This window comes from Alexandromys fortis, unplaced genomic scaffold, assembly GCF_014885135.2.
Source record: "Alexandromys fortis isolate MF-2015 unplaced genomic scaffold, M_Fortis_MF-2015_v1.1 scaffold_251, whole genome shotgun sequence".
NCBI lineage: Eukaryota > Metazoa > Chordata > Mammalia > Rodentia > Cricetidae > Alexandromys > Alexandromys fortis.
Genome location: NW_026068176.1, coordinates 653,282 through 669,367, shown reverse-complemented (window position 1 = coordinate 669,367; position 16,086 = coordinate 653,282). Strand labels below are relative to the sequence as shown.

General features: G+C 34.5%; 1 protein-coding gene and 1 long non-coding RNA gene across 2 annotated transcripts in view; one reads left to right on the top strand and one right to left on the bottom strand.

Annotated features, from left to right (window-relative positions):
• The first annotated feature begins 1,227 nt into the window (after positions 1–1,227).
• Positions 1,228–16,086, top strand: part of LOC126492521 (uncharacterized) — a 51,359-nt gene continuing 36,500 nt past the window's right edge. The window contains exons 1-2 of the long non-coding RNA XR_007589619.1: positions 1,228–1,298; positions 9,540–9,718. This is a non-coding gene — a long non-coding RNA (uncharacterized lncRNA). The remainder of the gene's footprint in view (positions 1,299–9,539; positions 9,719–16,086) is intronic.
• LOC126492519 (ATP synthase subunit e, mitochondrial-like) lies at positions 13,217–13,432 on the bottom strand. Its single transcript, XM_050128976.1, has one exon. It carries the CDS (start codon positions 13,430–13,432, stop codon positions 13,217–13,219), a length of 216 nt encoding a protein of 71 aa, XP_049984933.1.

Sequence of the window (16,086 nt, the reverse complement as noted above, 5' to 3'; positions counted from 1 at the left end):
GTGGGGGGAAGGGGGAGGGAAATGGGAGGCTGGGAGGAGGCGGAAACTTTTTTTTTCCTATTCTCAATAAAATAAAAAATAAAAAATAAATAAATAAATAAATAAATTTAAAAAATGCAAAAAAAAAGTCAGCAGGAGCCTTGAATCGTTGTCATATCTCTTAAGGTGGCACTGTTACTTAGCCTTTTAAAATGCACTCGGTTTTGAAAGCAACCATGAAGGACTACATCAAAGCTGTTTCTGTGTAAAAGGTTGATTCTGCAACAGGCATAAACTCACAAAACGCCTTCCAATAGCACCATGTTCTGATGTGTTTAGCATTGGTTGACAATATAGGAACATGGTCATAGAAGAAATAAATCCAGTAAATGTCTTCATTGCAGCTTGATAAATGCACAGTATTGCTTACACTGGCAATTGTTGTTCTACTTTGTAATTTTAACAGAATAGCTAGTTAAAGGTAGAATTACTGGGGCCAATGAGATTGCTCAGAATGTAGAGGGACTTGCTGAAAAACCTGAAGACCTGAGTTGGATCCTCAGGTCCTACATGGTAGAAAGAGAGAATCAATTCTTGAAAGTTTTCCTCTGACTTCCACATGCATGCAACAGTGCACATGTGAGACACACATAAATTTAACTTTTTTAGTACAGAACTGTGATATTGCACTGGACATGGTGCAAGGCCGTGATTTGAGCATTTGGAAGCTGGGTGAGAAGGAATTGTGGGTTATAGGTCAGCCTGAGCTAGATAATGAAACCATTTCTCAAAACAAGCAAACAAGAATTCAAAACAACAATAATCTGTGACATCTGCTGAAATAGGCTGATGTAAAATGAACACGAATAGTTATAAATTTTTCAGATATAAATTTTTGCTTTCATTCCTATCCTTAATATTTTTCCTTCCCTTTCTGTTTGGAAGATCATTTTCCCTATATTATTCATCTACACATAGAACATATCAACACGCTTTTCTTAATCTTATCTGCCTTCAAGTTTTAATAATGAATTTGGTATATGGTACTTTAAAATTATGCTGCTATCAAATCTACCAAGTTCTAGTTTTGTGTCTCTGGTCTCAACCTTATTCCACCCCCACCAACAACACCTGTTCCTTTTATATTAGAACCTGTTGGGACGAGCTTTCTGCTGCCAAGGTCAGATAAATATTAACTGCAATTTCATATACTAGTCCAAGTTTTCGATTTGCATTTCCCTGATCGCTAAGGAGGTTGAGCATAACCTTAAGTGTCTTTTAGCCATTTGAATTTCTTCTGTTGAGAATTCTCTGTTCAGGTCAGTGCCCCATTTTTTAATAGGGTTAATTAGCATTTTAACGTCTAGTTTCTTGAGTTCTTTATATATTTTGGAGATCAGACCTTTGTCTGTTGCGGGGGTGGTGAAGATCTTCTCCCAGTCAGTGGGTTGCCTTTTTGTCTTAGTGACAGTGTCCTTTGCTTTTCAGTAGCTTCTCAGTTTTAGTAGGTCCCATTTATTCAATGTTGCCCTTAATGTCTGTGCTGCTGGGGTTATACATAGGAAGCGATCGCCTGTGCCCATCTGTTGTAGGGTACTTCCCACTTTCTCTTCTATCAGGTTCAGTGCGTTCAGACTGATATTGAGGTCTTTGATCCATTTTCACTCTTAGGAGATTAATGTTTTGACTTCCACAGGGTTTTCTATTAATTTTCCTTTTGCAAATTAATGGTGAACAGCATATGTGATAACACTTTGGCCAGCAAGAGATTATGTACCGCTAATTAATCTCAGATTGATAAGGTTACTAGAATCATAATTCCAAATTTCTTCTTTCAGTAAAACTTTTATATAAAGATACACCTAAAATACCAAGGCAATATTGCTTTAGTATTTTATTTCCTTCTCATTTTCAGTAGTTTATAACATTTTATAATAGGTTCACAAGCATAGTGACAGACACAATAGATGTTAAAACTTGGCATAAAATGATAATTAAGAAATCATTCTGGACAACAGTATGCACAAATACTGAAATCTTAGGACACTGGAGTATAATTTGTTAATATCATTAGTCTGAAACAAGAACACTCAAACTCCTCATGGTAAATGGCCATGCTTAATTTAATTATAATTACCTGCTTATTGACTATAATATGCAGATGTAAAATGTTAAGTTAAAAGAGATTCTTCCATGCTCATGAGAAGACTCAGCAGGTAAAGGTGCTTGCCATGCAAGTCTGATGACCTTAGCTTGACCTTTAGAACCGACATAAAGGTGAAGAGGGAGAAAAGACTACTGAAAACTGTTCTCTGACCTCTGCACACCCACCCTGGTACACATATCCCCCCCATAATGATAGCAATAAATAAAAATAAAAATTTTTAAATTTTGGCACAATTTCTATTAGAAAGAGCTTGAAACGTTTCCATAGTAGAATGTACTAACTAACATAGAATACATACGTTCATTAGCCTATACAGAAAAAAATAATTTTAGTGCTGACATCTCAAACAATTCTTCCATAGATTTTTACTAACAGAAAATAAAACATAACTCATGTAAGTAAAGTATATTTAAGAACTTCAATAAAATAGTTGGTTCTGACCATTAAGGTTCATGTTGAGCATATTATACACATACTGAAATGAAAACTGTTCAGATTGATTTCTTCAGTAAGTTGTTTAACTTCAGTGTTTAGAAGTAGAATTTTTTTCTTTTCTTTCTCTCCTTCCCTGCCACCACCCTCTCCCTCTCCCTGTTTCTCCCCATTCATTTACCTTTATTTTTTGAAAAAAGGTTTCTAAGTCAAGCTGACCTCAAAATCCATATGTAACCAAGATTGAACTTGAATTTCTGGTCCTCCAGCCACTACCTCGCAAATGTTGGGATTCCAAGCATGTGCCATTTTACCTAGTTTGAATGCCACTGGAGAAGGAAATCAGGGCTTTGTGCGTATGCATGAAGGAAGCAACTTATGACCAACTGTGGTACACTCTCAGCTCCAGTTTTCTTAATTTATATATATATCCATACATGCAAACGCTTCTTCATGGATGTCTCTGTTAATCTGTTAATGTCTCATCTCCATTGCTTATCCTGAAAGTTCTTTCGTTTGGACAAATGACTTTTTAATATATAGTCAGAAATTTACTTTGACAATCATAAATCAATTGAATTGACAGAATGAACATATTTGAAGATGTTCGTATTTTGTTTAGAAATTAAAGAAGTACAAGTTGTTTGCTTAAACCCATTCTTTAATAGCGTGGGATTTGTTTTAAAATATGACACAATATTTAATATCTACTTTCTGCCTTGTATTTAAAGCAAATGCATGCTCACTGACAATGTAAATTAAAAATTTCTAAGTTACAAGACAGTTTTACAAGTATGCCTTCATCCACTATCACTTCTAAACCAACAATTGAGTGTTTTTACACAGGAAGAAAAAGTAAGTACTCGTATCTCACTTTTTTATATTCCAAAAAACTGTATTACAAAGTTACATGCAATGGTGGAACCATTTCCTTACACTGAATTAAGGGTGGTAGAAGGCACTTGATTCTCTTCTCACAGAATTTTTTAAAAACTCTTTCCTAGTATCTCTTTTGGACTATGTGTCCTACTGGACTCTGAGTAAGATCCCATGACTCTGACAGTTCTGACACTGATTTAGAGATGTGAAGAGACTAAGGGCACTTAATCCATAAAAGAACTACATTCCTACTAGTAAAATGATGTTTTATTTTTAGTGTTGTGCAGTTAATACACGGGGGAATTTCTATCTAAATCCAAGTTTAAAATATTTTTTTCTTTTTATATACTGTTTGTGGGAACTCTTTAAATATTAAGAATATTAAGTTTTTATGTAACTTATAGTTTATAACTTTGTTTTTCATGAATTTCACAAGTCTTATTGACCCCAACACACACACACACACACACACACACACACACACATGATCGTGTATATTTTTAGCATAACTTTATTTTTATAGCTTTTAAAATACAAACATATACTATCATATGTCAATAATGTAGAATTTATCGATAAGATTTATAAGATGAAGATTTAACATTTGTATGTTATCTATCTTCTCTTTCAAGGCTTATTTTTTAGTTTGGCATGGAGTTTATAACCAACTCAGTGACTACCTTTTTTAACTTTCTTTAAAAATAAAATATAATTATAGCATTTCCCTCTTGCCTTTCTTCCCATCAAACCTCCCTGCAAGGTCCCTCTCTCACTACCACTTCCTCTAGAGTTATCTTTTTATAATACCATTATTTATAACATTTCTGCTTAGTTTTTTCTTATAATCTTTAATTTTGCTTCAAGTTCTACCTGATTTAAAGTAAAGCCCTACAGTGTGATGAAGTGTATTTTCTGAAAATCTTTTATTTTCTCCCACATGAACTTAGCAATTTCCCACTATGGAAGGTTTAGCCATGATCCCTTTTCCCTGGAATTTTTGTTTAGTTTATTCTATCGTCTATCTTAAATAAACATTACTTAGGACACTCTTGCAAAAGTGGGATTACTGCACTAAAGTAGATAAGCATTTTAAGACTTTTACGACTTCTTGGACAAAAATATTTGTTGTATCAACTTAGTTATACCAAAAGTATATCAGTACGTGGACCTGATGACATTTTTATTGATGTTAGTTCTTTGATTGTAGTTCAGATCTTTCATGTTTTTTCCCAAGGCTATCTTTATTTTTAATGGTTTCTCTTTAGTCAACTTTAGCAATTTTCATTTCTCCAGGCATTATTTATTTCACCAATGATTTATAACGTTTAGCCCAGTACTATGTACATGATTCCTTAACATAGTCCCAGAATCATTCGAGTTTATTTTTAAATACATTTTATGATTCTTTCTGTGCATGTTTTTCTATATAACTCTTTATTTTCTCCTTTATCGCTAGTTGTCTACCTTGTTAAATTTATTTATTCTTTTATTTTGTATCTTCTTTAGCTTTGATTCCTGACTTTGGATTATTTCTCTCTTCATGAATGCCTTAGAATTACTTTGTGTTTCGTTTATAAATGAGGAATTTGTTTTTATTTCTCTAACAATGAAATGTTATTAAATAAAATATGAGATGGCTTTTAAGTTGGTTGCTACCTATTGTGGTTTTGTTTTTACCGTTGGGTTTAAATACACAGTAGTGTTCTTGCTTTTGGAATAGTGATAACAGTTTTTTACTTTTTCTTTGATCTAAGAATAACTTGGTGTTTTAAGAACAGGTTATTTTCTAGTTGTAATTAATTTTCATCAGAGTTTGCAATCTATAAATGGCCTAGATTTGTGATTCAGTTGCCAGGTTTATTTTTTTTTTGAGATCTAACACTAATCATTTCATTGGTGCTTAACAAAAACTATATTATCCTTCATTTTTGGATAATTCATAATGAAAATCACATGTAACTTACATATTTGTATAAACTCATGAATTATTAATGGACATCATTAAATTCCCAAATTTAAGTATCTGAAGATACCCAATCTATTTCGTTTTCTAATGCACTGAATTAACAGTAAAAGTGATAAATGTATACAAAATATGCATACATACAGAGGTTCTTTTGTTTAGCAATGTTGCAGATGGTACACATTGTATTGAATAATTCTAAGATTAAATAAAATAATTTTTATTTTTATTTTATATATATATCACAATTAGTTCCTGGTATTATTTTAGACTCATATGGTAATCAATCATATGAGCCCATAATTACTGTTTGGTTATTTGATTATCTTCATTGTTTTTAAGATTATTTTTGAAATTTATAGTCTATTTTATAATTTGTTCCATATTTTGTTTCCTGGGTTTCAGTAATCATTGTCAGTTATTATATGTTACCTATAGCATAAATTCTAATTCATGAGATTTAAAGTTTTTCTGTTATTTATTTATTTACTTACTTACTTATTTACTTATTCTCTTATTCATTACATCCTACTGCAGTTTCCCCTCTCTCCTGTCCTCCCAGAGATCTGTCCCCTCTGCCAACCTCCCCTCTTCACCAGATTCACTCCTCCTCTGGTTCCCTCCAGAAAAGAGCAGGACTCCCAGGGATCTCCACTGAACATGGCATAATAACATGCAGTAAGACTAGGCACAAACCCTCATATCAAGGCTGGATGAGGCAACTCAGTAAGTGGGGGAAGATCCCTAGAAAAGACAAAAACCAATTCCATCAAGTGATGCAAATTTTTAGCAACATGTTCTCTATTTCTTAATGACGTTTATTAGTTTTAGGATTAGTAAGAGAAGCTGCGTGTATGTAAAACACAAGTAACCAATTTTTTAGAGTAAATCTATATGTCTGTTTTATCTTACAAAGAAAACTCATTTTTATTTTTCATAAGTTGGAAATCAAGTGGCAAATAAGCAGGTGTACTTTATAAAGGCTTGGTGGTAATGGCAAAATAGCAGATGCTTAAGACAAGTGGTTGTGTTTAGGGACATGCACTTTGTTAAATGGAGCACAAAAGAAAATCTCGTAGGAAAATATTTGGAAAATTGGGACATTCTAAAATAACTGTGTGAACAAAAGAATTTAGAAACTCATGCACATGCCCTGACAAAACACATTCTGAGTCAAAAAAGAACTAAGACCGTACCCTTTCACAATGGGTGGAAAGCTAGGCTCAGAGCAAGTCTACATAAGTGTTTAAGGAAAGTCACAGGAGAGACACATTCTGAATATACAGAGAGTTGCTGGAACTCCAGCTAATCTCTCTCAAGCGTTAATTGAGGATGATGTCAAAGAACAGAAATTGTTGTGCGCACACATCATAGAAAAGAAATACTCTTTAGAAACTATTTCAAAAGTTTCAATTTAAAAAAAAACCTAGCATTATCTTTATTTATAAAAAGCAAACCTTGAGGATAGAAAATAACTTTATTTCATGACTTTCAATATTTTATATTTAAAGCTAATTGTCAACACAGAAACAGGAAATAGAAAACACAGACACAATATGAATTGACAAGCACCAGCCTAAGGACTCCCCAGAATTGAAGCTATTGTGAAAGCCTTTAGAACAGTCATCACAAGTATTTTTGAAAGAACAAAAGAAAACATTTTAAAGCAAAATGAAAAGAATGGCTAGAGGGATGACTTGATGGTTAAGAACACATGAAGTTCTTACAGACACCCAAATTCAGTTCTCAATACCAACATTGGTATTGAGCACCCACAAAGGGTAGCTCATAACTGCCTGTAACTTCAATTTCAAAGAACCCAATGTCATCTTCTGGCCTCTCCATTTACTCACATTCATATGCACATAAATGCAAGTACATTTGCAGGCACACACACACACACATGAAGTAAATATTTTTTTAATTAAAGGGAAAATGATGTATAAACAAAATAAGAATAATAAAAAAGAAAAAAATATAAAAGGAATAAAAATTCTACATACAAAATCAATATTAAATGAATAATTTACTAGAAGAGATCAAAAGAAAGTTTAGCAAATACTGAGTCATCAAACCAGAAGGCAGAATAATAAAATTATAACATCTAGGGGAAAAAAAGAATGTTAACACATCCTAAGAAACTTCTGAGACACTGTAAAGCAAACCAAGGATGAATTATGAAACTTGCCTAAGAAGAGTGAACAGAAAAAAAAATGAAATATATAAGAAAAGACAACAATTTGACTGAACAAGTGAATCTCTTAATTCAAGGAGCTCAACAAAAAACAAGAGGCACATGTATATAGCCAGTCACACACATGCACACACACAGAGGGACAGATAGAGAGGAAAGTCTCTGTTCAGAAGAGCAAAAGCAAAGATAAAGGAATAATCTCAAAAGTAAGAGATGACTGATCATCTAAAATAAGATTATTCTAATTTATCATGAGAAACCTTACTGATCAGAAATTAGTAAAGTGATATATTTAAAATACTGGAAGACAGAAACAAACTTTCAAATGATGGTTGCAATTCTGGCAAAACTCACCTTCAAAAATGAATATGTTCTCCAGTAAAAGAAAACAAGAAAATTTGTTGCCAGTGTACTTCCCCACATGAAAGGTGAATTGTGTCCCTCTGGTTGAAATTCAAGAGTACTAGGCAAGAATATGAAGTCACATTAACAAAGATCTGGAAGTTAAGAAATAGAAGTCACTAGCAAAATAATTATGTCACTACAGCTTTTTTTAAACAGGACATAAAAACAAATACATAAAATAGTTATTAATATGTTACATAAAGCTTTGCATAAGATTAAAATTAAACTTTATCAAAATAAAATTGTTATAACTTTAGAGTATAAAAGCTTATGGTCAACAAATAAAATAGTCATAAATGATGATATATATACATATATTCAATTAAGCCCAAATGAATGTAATAAGTAAGGATGAAATGTAAAATATATAGAAAACAATTGATAAATGGGTAATAGTATTACATTTAGTAGGAAGTATTCTGATGTAATTGTGTAACTGGATTTCCCTCCCCATGTTAAAAAGAGAGAAAGGGAGAGATTAAAATAATGGATTCTTAAAACATGGGGATTAAAAGAATAAACCATAATGTGTAGTGGTATTTTGAGATAGTGACCATGGCAAAATTGTGGCAGTCAGCGAAAGATTCAGAGATCTGGGCAATAATAAGAGCATTAGCAGGACAAACAAAATACCCCTACATGTACCTCATAGCTTACTTGTATAAATAGCTTAGAATCTACATAGTAAACTTGTATATCCCCACCTTTAAAGAATCCACACTTTATATATTATACTTTTTTGGAGAGTATCTCCATTGTGAACCTGATTTGTCCCAGCAGAGTGTAGGTGACCTATGACCCCCTAGATATCCTGCACTATAAAGGATGGCTATTTTAACATGCAAAGGATTGACGGGCACCAGCCCCCTCCTCTTGAGTCAAACCCAGATAGTGGTTAATGGCAGAATGGGAAGGCTCTGTTGAGGGACTCTAAGGCAAATTTGAAGCTCTGGTTATTGGCCGACTCTCGGATGCCTGCAGTGGCTGAAGGATGTCTAGCAAGTGTTAGAGAGCACAGCTTCAGCTCCAACTGTCCTATCAGGTCTGTGTAGAATTGATAAGGATGTCAACAGAAATTTGATTTGCTACCACACAATGACTGCTTTCTACCTTTCAGGTCTGTGATAAGATTCCAAGTTCAACAAGCAAAAATTCTTTTAAAATTCAAAGCTATGAACTGTGTATGAAATAAGACACATAGATTTTGATTTTATGGGACTGAGTTACCTTGCTCAGTATAATTTTTCCCAATTCCAAATATTTACCTGCAAATTTACTTATTTCATTTTCCTTAGTGCTGAATCAAAAATCTACTGTATTTGTGAACACACTTTATTGATCTATTTATCAATTGACAGACATTTTGGTTGACTTATACATGCCCTAGTTCTCATGAATTGAGTCACAACGAACACCGATGTGTGAGTATTTCTTTAATATAAATCCTTTTAGTATATTTCTAGGAGTGACACAGCTGGGTCATCTGGCAGTTTTACTTTTGGTTTTGTTTTGATTTTCAGAAACCTCTGGACTGACTTCCACAGTGGACGAACAATTCTACATTCCCACTAAGTATACCTAAGGATTCCCTTTCCATACATCAATGTCTGTATTTTTGTCATTTGTTTGCTTGATAATATCTATTCTGACTGGGATGAGGCAGAACCTCAAAGCACTTTTATCTGCATTCATCTGAAAGGTAAGGGTGCAATGCTTTCAAACTCTTTCTACAAAGTCGTTATTATTCTGATGCCAATACCAGATAAAGATACAAAAAAAAGTGAGGATTGGTCTCTGTTACCAAAGAAAAAATTCAATAAAATATTGCAAGTATTTATTGTATTGTGTATGTTAAACTCCCCTTCTTTGCCTAAGATTCAACCAAATGGGTCAAAATTATTGAAAGGTCTTTTATTAGTTTTCCTCTCTCTCTCTCTCTCTCTCTCTCTCTCTCTCTCTCTCTCTCTCTCTCTCTCTCTCTCTGTTTTCTTATTCAGTTTTATTACTGGGAAATTATTGGTTTCTGGCAATGAATTTGATATTGTTTCCTTTCTAATTTGTGAAATCTTTCTTAAAGGTTTGGTTGAATCATACAGAGAATCCATCTAATCCTGGGCTTTTTCTTATGAAGAAATTTTGTTTTTAATTCTACTTCAATTGTTATGGGACTGCTACACCTTCTTGGTTTAATTTTGTTGTGTCATATATGTTTAATAACTTATTTCAGATCTTCTAGTTGGGAGAATATAAGCTTTCAAAATATTACCCAGTGATCCTCTGGATTTCATTGCAGCCTTTTGTAGCATTCCCCGTCAAGTCCCCAATTTTAATCACTTTTGATCTTTTCTTCTTCTTTTGGTCAGGTTGTCCAAGATTTTGTTAATCTTGTTTGTCAACTTGAAAAGCTTGCTTTTGTTTGATAAATTCTATATACTCCTATTTTAGTCTCCATTTCATTATCCCCCCCCCCCCGGTATTACTTTTTGCCACCTATTGCTTTTTTGTCTTGTTTCTCTTATAAAATCTTGATGTGTACCATTAGATTTGTTTAGAATCTGAGTTTTTAATATAAGCCCTCATAACAAATGAGTTTTACTCTTAATTCTTCACTAACTATATTAAAATGGGTCTCACGATTTGTATTCATTTTCATTTGATTCTGTTAATTTTTTTTTAAATTCACTACATTAAATGACTCACTGATCATTCAAAAATTCAGTCTCTCAGTATTTGTGGGGTTTTTTTTGCTATTTAGTTCTAGTTTTATTACAACATTATCTGATAAGATACAAAGAAATATTTTATGTGTTGAGTGCTGCATTGTGGACTAAAATGCAGTTTGCTTTAGAAAAGATTTAATACGCTAGTGCAAAGAATGTGTAGTCTATACTAATTGGATAGACTATTCATTAGATACTTTTAAGTCCAATTCATGTATAATATTGTTAATAACTGTGTATTTTTGTTGATTTTCACTTTGCATAACATATCTAAAGATGAGACTGGGGTATTAAAATCACCTGCTATTATTGTATTAATACCTTTGTGACATTTTAGGCCAATTAGTGTTTGCTTTATAAAGGTTAGAGCCACAATATTCACCCTATATCTTTATATGTTCATGTATTATGTGTGTTGGAATTGTGTGAGTAGTTTATGTCCATGTGTGCATGTGTGTGCATCCTTGTACCTGTGTATGTGCAAAGAAGCCAAAGGAGGACATAGAGCATGACTCCATAAAACTCTGCTTTATTTCCTTGATAGAGAATCTCTTATTCAACTTGGAGGTAGGTTGGCTACCAGCAAATCCCATTGATCTTCCTATCTCCACCTCCCCCGTGCTAGAGTTACAGCAAGTACATGGGACCATGGCCAGATTTTTACATGGCTAGGCATTCAAACTCAGATTAAGCAGCAAGCATTCTTGTCAATCAAGCCATCTCCCCAGCCTCTTTCTCTATTTCTTAGTGAATTGCTGCTCCTATTAATAGGACTGGCCTTTCTTTATCTTGTATGACTATGTTTAGTTGGAGTTTTACTTTAGCAGATACCAGAACAGCTATAGATGCTTATTTTCAGCTTCTGTTTGTTTGATAAATCGACCTCCATTCCTTAACTATTACTCTAGTCCTTTTCTTCAAAAATGTGTGTCACTTGGAGACAACAAAGAGTTGGATATTGTTTTGAAACATACTCAGCCAATCAGTGTCTCCTTGTTTGTGACTTAAGGCTATGTACACTTAAGATATCACTGAAATTTGTGCACTAATGCCTGCAATTTTTTGGCTGTTTTAAGATTATTATTATCTGTATTCACTGTTTTATTGTATTCAACAAGAATGCTTTCTTCATCCCAGCACTCCTTTATTCTGTATGAAATTTATTCTTTTTGGGGATCTCATGACATATTCCTTTGTCTTCTTCAGTGCTGATTTAGTGTTCATAAAATTCCTTGTTTTGTGCTTGTTATGAACTGTCATTATTTCTCTATAACCTTCATCTTCCTTGACAATTACTGATATAGCTTAAATATATGACCCCATGCTTTTCTGGTTTTTAGGTTTACTGATGAGAGATCAGTGTTTTTGTCAAGTGCTTGCCTTTGTAGCAGGGTAAGCATTATTCCATTACAGTTTTAATATTCCTTCCTTTGTGTTTTTGACATATTTAACTATAATGTCTCATACAGAAGTTCTCCTCCAGACATGTCTGTTAGGATTTTTTTAATACCATTTTGTTTGGTGTAAGTTTCTTTCTCTGAATGTGGATGATATTCTGATATAATTTTAGTGAATAGATTCTCTATGTGTTTAGTTTTTAATTTCTGTTTTGTCTTCTAGTCCACAGTTGCTTAAGCTTTGCTCTTTTGATTGTATGTACCCCAGACTTTTTGGAAATTCTTTCCATGTTCTTTTTATTTTTATTGATGTTTAGTATAATATTGCCCCAATCTTATCCTCCATTCCCGTTAATTCATTTTTTGCTTTTTCAAATATTTTTAATTATATTTATAATTATGATCATTTTTAAGGATGAGCTTTTAATATCCAATATTTCTATTTTTCAAAATATCAATTTCCTTGGTGACTTTTGTCTTCTATGCTGCTGACTTTATCATCTATATTGTGTATTTTGTCACACATATTTTTAACCTTCACTTTTATGTTGCTAACTTTTCTCTCCAGATCTTTGACTGAATTCATCTGCTAATATTTATAATGTTTGAAGTCATTTATGAATTTTATAAATAGACTTTTGAGTCTTTTTATTTTTTTGAGACAGAGTTACTTTGTATAACTTTGGCTGCAGATGTAACTTTCTGTCTTGCCCAATCCCGCAGTCATCAGTCCCAAAGAAACATACAGAGGCTTATATTAATTATAAACTGATGATCTATTAGCACAGGCTCATTATTAACTATCTCTTACAACTTAAATTAACCCATAATTCTTGTCTATGTTTAGTCATGTGGCTTGGTACCTTTTCTCAGTGAGGCATTCTCATCTTGCTCCCTCTACATCTGGTTGGTGGTTGACTCTCTGCCAGAATTCTCTTAGTATGTTTGCCCTGCCTATACTTACTACCTGGCTACTTGCCAATCAGTATTTTATTAAACCAATACAAAAATTTTTCTTTCATCACACAACAAAGCTTTATTCATCCTCAGTGACTTAGGAAAGGCAAGCTCACTAGTGCTTCACTTGAGTATGCTGTCATCTTGAGCTTCTGCCCATTCTCTCTCAATCCATTTCAGCTCATCTAGTCTCTTCTTTTCCTCTGCTGTAACCCTCCTCTCCTCCTCTACCCAAGGCTTTAGGTAACTATAGTACTTGGTGCCGTAGGCTATGCCAAGGACCAGGGCTGAGTATTGGCTGAGCTTGATGAGTGGAGAGACCTGAAATAGGGGCATCATCTTGTCCGTGACATTCACGCTGGAAGCTTAACTCAAATGACAAATCTTTACAGTGTGTAAGAGTATTATCCCACAGCATTTCCCTTTTTGTATTTTCAAAAGAAGAATAGTGATTCTAATCTCCTTTGTTTAGCTTTATTCATAACAACTTGTAACCAACATGCTAAACAAAGACAAATATTTATAATCCATTTTTGGGGGGAATGTAGGTATAGTTTTCTAGGCTACTTCTTCCTGATTGGGGCACTGGTAATATTACAGGGACACAAAGAAAATTTAGGATTATGGTCAAATACTTACTGGAGTATTTTATGAGGCTGGATCATCCTATTCAGCAGCCTTGAAGCTGTTCTGGATGCAGAACCCAGAAGAAACTATAACAGAGGTGTTCTGAGTCATTGGATCATTTGGGCCATATTCTATTATCAGAGATTTTTCAGGGTGTCTTCCTCAATAAAACCTTCTTTTTCATAATCCAGAATGAATCCACAGCTTCGAATTTCCTGTGGAAATAAAAGAAAAGCATCTTCTCCAAGGTAAAATATCTTTAAGACTTAAATTTTGAAGTCAAAGCATTTTCAAAATACATAGGTTGGATTAATCCAGCAGCATTTATAATCAAATGTCTTTTAGCAGCTGTTGCTACTTCCCTAGCAGTCAAACACTTAAAAAAAAAAAAAACAATGCAATAACACGCAGTATCCAGATCCTTTGTATATTTTCCATCTTACATGGATTTTCTTTTTACTCTATTCATTTTATTGTTATTTTTAAATTTTTGGTTTTATGAGAAAGGGTTTCTCTGTATATCTTTGGCTGTTCTGGAACTCATACTGTAGACCAGGCTGGCCTCAACCTAACAGAGATACACCTACCTCTTCCTCCCAAGTACAAGGATTAAAGGTGTGTGCTACCACGCCCAACTCCTTTATTTCTTTGTTTCAATGACTTTCTCCATCCTTTTTCTTTTCCCTCTGAAGCCTATGTATAATTTTTAAACATCCTGTAAACCATATATATTGTTTCTGAGCATATGAGTCTTTAATCTGCTAAATGGCATGGCTAGGATTAAAGCTGCCACTTTGTTGACTAGCCCCACCCCATTCCTTAGCTTCCTGAGAGTCTAGCTTCCTGGAGGAGGTACAAGTGGAAGACATGTTTATTGCCATAACTCTGAGGAGTTTCTAGATCCATGCTACTACAAAGAATCATGCTTCTGGCTTCTCATGAACACTATTTAAGTGTATGATGTAAGGGCTTCTTAAAACAGTTGCCATGTGGTTTTGCGGAATCAGAAAGCCTTTCTTAAAGGAGCTGTACCTCTCTTTGCTCCCACCAAACGAACCTTACTGCAATAAAGACAGTTACCAAGAGGGTTCACTTGACTCTGTTTTTATCTGTCTAGAATTCTATTCTATTCTATCCTATTTTATTTTTGTTATTGCAGGCTGTACTAGTTTTATTTTTTTTTTCTTCTTTTTTTTTAATTGAGAAAAGGAAAAAAAGTTTCCACCTCCTCCCAGCCTCCCATTTCCCTCGCCCTCCTCCCACCTTTCTCCCCCTCCCCCCACTCCTCTTCCCCTCCTTCTCCAGTCCAAAGACCAGTCAGGGTTCCCTGCCCTGTGAAAAGTCCAAGGTCCTCCCACGTCCGTCCATGCCTAGGAAGGTGAACATCAAAACTGGCTAGGCTCCCACAAAGCCAGAACATGAAGTAAGATCAAAACCCCATGCCATGGTCCTTGGCTTCTCATCAGCCCTAATTGTTCGCCATTTTCAGAGAGTCCGGTTTTATCCCATGCTTTTTCAGTCACAGTCCAGCTGGCCCTGGTAAGCTCCCACTAGATCAGCCCCACTGTCTCAGTGGGTGGCTGCACTCCTCGTGGTCCTAACTTCCTTGCTCATGTTCTCCCTCCTTCTGCTCTTCATTGCGACCTTGGGAGCTCAGTCCAATGCTCCTGTGTGAGTTTCTGTCTCTATCTCCATCCATCGCCAGACGAAGGTTTTATGGTGATATGCAAGATATTCAGGAGTATTGTTATAGGATAGGGTCATTTCAGGTTCCCTGTCCTCAGCTGCCCAAGGAACTAACTGGGGACATTGCGTTGGGCTCCTGGGAGCCACTCTACGTTCAAGTCTCTTGCCAACCCTAAGGTGGCTCCCTTAACTAAGAATTGTGCTTCCTTGTTCCCCTATCCAACCTTCCTTTATCCCAATCATCCTATTTTCCCAGGTTCCCCCCATCCTCCCCTTCTTACTTTTCACTCCCTATCTCCCCTTACCACCATCCCACTCCACCTCCAAGATCCCAATATTCTCCCCGGCAATTTTGTCTACTTCCCATAGCCAAGAGGATAACTGTAAGTTTTTCCTTGGGTTCACCTTCTTATTTAGCTTCTTTAGGTTCACCAATTAAAGACTCCGTGACCTTTATTTATGGCTAAAAATCAATTATGAGTACATCCAATGTTCATCTTTTTGGGTCTGGGTTGCCTCACTCAAGATAGTGTTTTCTATTTCCATCCATTTGCATGCAAAATTTGAGAAGTCATTGATTTTTACCGCTGAGTAGTATTCTTTTTTTTTTTACATTTTCTTTTTTTTATTGAGAAGAGGAAAACAAAAGGTTTCTGCCTCCTCCCAGCCTCCCATTTTCC